This window comes from Parus major, unplaced genomic scaffold (assembly GCF_001522545.3).
Source record: "Parus major isolate Abel unplaced genomic scaffold, Parus_major1.1 Scaffold787, whole genome shotgun sequence".
NCBI lineage: Eukaryota > Metazoa > Chordata > Aves > Passeriformes > Paridae > Parus > Parus major.
Window position 1 is genome coordinate 1 of NW_015379666.1, and position 5,318 is coordinate 5,318.

The following is a 5,318-nucleotide window of genomic DNA, read 5'->3' on the forward strand; positions in this document are numbered from 1 at the left end:
ATTAATGATGAGAGGAACCATTAATGATGAGGAACCATCACAACCCTCAGCTCTGTGCAGGGCAGGGCTGGGGGCTGGAGAGCAGGGACTGGCGGGCACAGGGGCTGGTGGTGGTGCAGGAGCAGGGAGTGAGGGCTGCAGTCAGAACCCCCCTTCCTCTGCTGGGGACCATCATGACCTCTGTGAAGTCTGTATTTTTTCGGGGTGCCAGAGTGATGTTTTGGGAAGGGTTGATGGTAGCAGGTGCCTGGCTGTGTTCTCTGAAGTGCCCTGTGACCCTGCCCATCGCACACGCTGCCTGTGGGTGCAGCTGCAGCGCCTGCTCCAGGACATGGCAGCACAAACCAGTGACAGGGGCTGGGCTCCAGTTCTTCACACTGACCTCAGCAAGGGGTGGCCTTCAGAGCCAGAGCTGTGAGTGTCTCTCTCCTGATGGAGCCAAGTATTTTTATACCTCACTTCCTCGGAGCTTGTCTCTTTGCATTACTGCCAGGAAAAGATACGGCAGAAAGATCAGAGCAGCCAGGAGAAGGAGGGGGCAGGTCACTCCCAATTTGCAGCTTTGCTTTCAGGCTTCTCAACTCAATTATTCAGCAAATTGGGCTCCGAGGAAAAGCAGCACGAGCTCTTCCATCAGGTAACAGAGCAGGGCACAGATGAGCTCTGCCCTGCAGCTGCCACGTCGCTGATGCTGGAGCTCTCTGCAGAAGTTCCCAGCTGTGCTGGGGTTCTCCTGCTGTGTCTGTCTGCAGGGTTTCCTGCCTCTTCTGGGGGTGCCCAGCCCAGGCTCAGCCCCACTGCCATGCTGCTGTCAGTGTTTCTCCTTGCTGCCACTCTGTGTCTGTAGCCAAGAGTGGGAGCGTGCAGGGGGACAGGGCTAGTCATGCCCCGAGCCAGGTACCAAAACATGAGGGTGAAGGCATGGCAGGACTTGGGGTGTTCTCTTCAGCTGTCACTTTGTTTGTCCTGAAGCAGGTGAATCCCTATGGAAACGTTCCCTGGTGCCTGTGTGTGCTTCACTGCATCTCACATGAAAACACAGCAGCAAAGCCCACCTGAACTCAGTTTGCTTCTGTGTAGCATCTTTTGTTTGCAAGTCTGGGGATAGTCTGAGGACTTCCAGAGGGAAATCACGGGCAAACAAGGAGGTTGGTTGGAGCTCTGGGACATGACCCAGACCTGGTCTGGTTTTGGGGAAAGCACCCAAGTGAACCACCATGAAATATGCAAAGCTGAGAACACAGGATGTGAAGAAGCCCCTTGCCATGGTGCTAATAACACAAATCCTGAGCCCTGTGTCTCCTCCCCACAGGTCAGCCATTCAAGCTGGACCCCAAGATGGCTCACAAGAAGCTGAAGATCTCCAATGACGGGCTGCAGATGGAGAAGGACGAGAGCTCCTTGAAGAAGAGCCACACGCCGGAGAGGTTCAGCGGCACGGGCTGCTACGGCGCCGCCGGCAACGTCTTCATCGACAGCGGCTGCCACTACTGGGAGGTGGTGGTGGGATCCTCCACCTGGTGAGGGGAGGGTCCTGTGTGAGGGGATTGCTTTGCCAGAGATGCCCACCCTGTGCCCTTCTCCAGCAGCTGGGCTCTGAGAGCGCAGGGTGCCCGTCGGGGCTGGGCCTGGTGCTGAGCGCAGCTTCTCCTCTCCTGCAGGTATGCCATCGGCGTGGCGTACAAGTCAGCCCCCAAAAACGAGTGGATCGGGAAAAACTCCTCTTCTTGGGTCTTCTCCCGCTGCAACAACAACTTTGTGGTGCGGCACAACAACAAGGAGATGCTGGTGGAGGTGCACCCGCAGATGAAGCGCCTCGGTGTGCTCCTGGACTACGACAACAACGCGCTCTCCTTCTACGACCCAGCCAACTCCCTCCACCTGCACACCTTCGAAGTCTCCTTCATCCTGCCCGTGTGCCCCACCTTCACCATCTGGAACAAATCCCTGATGATCCTGTCGGGGCTGCCCGCCCCGGATTTCATCGATTACCCCGAGCAGCAGGAGTGTAACTGCCGGCCGCAGGAGTCCCCGTACGTGTCAGGAATGAAAGGCTGTCACTAGGCTGCCAGGCCCGCCGTGCCCCGTGCAGCGCTGGCAGCCGTGCTGGAACGCCTCTGGCGAGCTCCACACCCAGCTCCACCCTATTTTCATGGAAAAGTGGAGGAACCTGGAGGCACAGCTGGAAAGGAACTGCTGTTGGTGAGCTCCGGAGTGCGCAAGAGCGGCTGGAGCGGCTCTCCGGCATCTGTCCCCAAGAGGATTGTCACCTGCAGGGTTCTGTCTTCCCTCGGGGGCTGGAAGGGCCAGGGCAGCTTTCAGGGTGACGTGGGGTGGTCAGGGAATGGCAGGCTGGGCAGCAGGGATGGGCTCTGGAGCCCTCTGACAGCTGCTGTGAGGACGCAGAGCATGAGCAGCACTGTCCAGGCAGGACTTTGCGTGTGGCTGAGGCTCGGTGCCCTCCCTGCTGGGGTGGATAAGGCTCGGAGCCCTCGGGCTCGCTCAGCCCTGGCAGTGGATGTGTGCTGGTCCCTGGAGGGAGGGTGGTGCTGGTCTGTGAGTGCAGGTGGCACTGAGGGTGCTGCCCGTGGCTGGCTGTGCTGCAGGTGGGATGCTCCTGACGCATTTCTGGGGTCCTGCAGTGGAGAGCCACGGACCCCCAGCCCACCATCCCCTCCTTGGAGAGCTCCCAGTAACTGGGGAGGCCTGCATCCTTGAGGAGCTTTGGCCCCTGGCACAGAGGTTTGGCAGCTGCTCCTCCCTGATGGGGTCTGGCCGGCAGTGCCCTGCTCCACACAGGTCTCCATCAGTGTTCTGTCTGGTGTCCCAGCAGCAAAAACTCACCTTCCTACTCTGAACCCGCACTGGAGTCCTGCTCAAAGACCACCTCTATGCTCTATGACCCAAAATCTCAATTCATGACCCCAAATGTTGACTTCTGGTTTGTTCTCCATCATGCCAGGGGGTTGAGCTGGATGCATTTTAAAGATCCCCTCCAGCTCACACTATTCCATGATTCTGTGGTGGTGTGAGTGTGGAACCATCCTGTTTACTCTGTGGCCGAGGACTGAGCCTGTCCCTGAGGCTCAGGGTTGAATTCATCTGGAGCCAGTTCAGAATTCCTCTGGAGGAATTCCCAGTGCCCCAGCCAGGGGGGTGTGTGTGGGTGACTGCTGGTGACAGCTTTGCCCAGGAGGAGAGTCCAGGCGAGCCCATTCCTCAGCACACGTCTCTCCTGTGTGGGGTTTTGGAAAAGGGAGGTGGGCAGCAGCTCAGGAAAAGGATCTGCTGCCAGCCCTGCCCAGCTGAGAGGGGTTTCCCCTGGTACAGGCTGCTGTCCCGTGGTGCCTGCAGGGCAGACAAGGGGTGCAGCTCTCCTCCAGAGTCCTGCTGAGCACAGGGGCAGCTGCGCTTGCTTCTCCCAGCCCCGGCTGCAGGAGCTCGGGGAGGCTGCAGTGGGGTGTGTCTGCTGTCCCCACAGCCTGGCACGGCCCCCCTCACTCTGGGAGGTGAAAGCACCCTTTGGAGATGGATGTTTTTGTCAGGAAGGTCCCTGGGGCTGCTCATGCTGTGCCGTGGGGACACCAGGCACTGGAGGTGGATGTTGGCCCTGGGAGCGCTCGGCATCCTCGGCTCAGAGCCCTTAAGGTGACATTTGCACCTGATGAAATTGCACTAATTGTGGGACCCCCTGGCCCCCACACGTGGCTGGGGGAGCCCCACACCCCGAGCAGGGGCTGGGGGCCTTTCCCAGGCACCCACACTGTGGTACGGAAAGCAGAGCCCACCCAGTTGTCACCGAGATTTGGGGAGCAGCAGCCCCGTCCCTGGGCCCTGCTCAGGACGTGGAGGGGGGCTCAGGTGCTGGTTCCTCTGCTCCTGGTGACACCAGTGTCCAGCTTCGGGATGTGTGCACTCCTGGCTCCCCTCAGCCTCCCTTCCACGTGTAACATTCCTGCTTCCGTTTTGTTTGGGGGGAGGGCTCTTCTTCCTGGTGGGTTTTTCCCTTGGTTTTGTTTTTGTTTTGTTTTTTTTTTTTGCAACTTCTTTGTTAATGTGTGTACATATATATATATATATATATAAATATATATATAAAAATTATAATATAATATATATACGTTACTGGGTATGTCTGTGTGTGAGGGAGGCCATAAGGTGAGGATAGGCCTGGGATCTTCCTGCTGCCCATCACAGTGTTCCCCAAACCTGGCACAACATATGGCTGTGCATCCTCAGGAGCAGAGGGGACTTGTGGTACCACCCTGCAGCAGCTTTCCTTGTGCTGTGCCCGCGGGCTGGCACGGCTAAAGCTCCATCCAAAAACATCTGTACACATCTGCACCCTGCTGCCAGCCCCGGGGAGATGTCTCGATACCCAGGACACTGAGTGTGCCACAGTCCTGGATGGCACAGGGACTCTGGACATCTCCGAGTGTCACCCACGTGGGGAGGGTGGGGATGGAGCTGGTGACACCCCCCAGCACAGAGCCCCTCTCGAGCACAGGGACCTGCAGGGAGGAGCTGGGGGTTCTCCTGTCCCCAGCCCCTGCCCTGGCTCACATCCTGGGGGTCCCCCATAGCCCCCCAGAGGGGAATGGCCCTGGGGAGGGGATGCCCCGTGCAGGCAGAAGCTGCTGGAGAAGGGGCAGCACAAACCTGCAGAAGGCAGAGCCCATTTCTGGAGCACAACTGCCTAAAATATTTATTCAGTGAAGACACACGGTGCAAACCAGCATGGTGGAATTAAATATTTCTTACTTCATGCCTTTGCTCCAGGCTTTTTCCTGTTAAACATTAACCACCAGCACGCAGAACCTGCCTGGAGGAGGAGGTGCTGCTTCCACTAGGAACAAACCTGTGGTGTTTGTGTTGGTCAGAGCTCTGCCCTTGCTGTGGGGTGGCAGTGACACACAGCAGTGAGGGGCTGGGGCTGTGCCTGTGCCAGGAACACCCCAGTGCCCAGAGCCCACAGCGAGGAGCAGGGAGCTGCAGTGCCCAGGGCTCACAGACATGATGTTCCCTGCCCCAGACCTGCAGCTTGCCAGGGGGTCCCAGCCCCATCCCCTTCATCCATCCCATTGTCTGCCCCAGCCTGGTTTGCTGCGTGTCCTGGGACAATCGTGTGGTGTCTGGCAGGGATCTGCAGGATCCCTGTCTGTCAAACAGATCCTGACACCAGTCCCCAAAGCCAGAGGTGCCCCGAGCCCGGTGAGCAGCCAGGAGAGGAGCAGGGACACAACGGGAGCAAAGCTGGGGCTGTTGCAGGTCTGTGCAGGGGACACAGATCCTCTGCTCTCACCACGGGACTGCGGTCC

At 58.5% G+C, this 5,318-nt stretch overlaps 1 protein-coding gene across 1 annotated transcript; it reads left to right on the forward strand.

Moving 5' to 3' along the window:
* Positions 1 to 21: 21 nt before the first annotated feature.
* On the forward strand, positions 22 to 3,928 carry LOC107199479 (probable E3 ubiquitin-protein ligase MID2). The gene is made up of 3 exons (XM_015616801.3): positions 22 to 1,148; positions 1,313 to 1,520; positions 1,662 to 3,928. The coding sequence occupies exons 2-3, from the start codon at positions 1,339 to 1,341 to the stop codon at positions 2,062 to 2,064; spliced, it is 585 nt and encodes a 194-aa protein (XP_015472287.1). The 5' UTR covers positions 22 to 1,148; positions 1,313 to 1,338; the 3' UTR covers positions 2,065 to 3,928.
* The last annotated feature ends 1,390 nt before the right edge of the window (positions 3,929 to 5,318 follow it).

Excerpts from the sequence above, each read along its gene's own strand:
- LOC107199479 (XM_015616801.3), top strand. The coding sequence starts at position 1,339 with ATGGCTCACAAGAAGCTGAAGATCTCCAATGACGGGCTGCAGATGGAG. Across the intron at positions 1,521-1,661 it reads GTGGTGGGATCCTCCACCTG|GTATGCCATCGGCGTGGCGT; the intron begins GTGAGGGGAGGG and ends CCTCTCCTGCAG.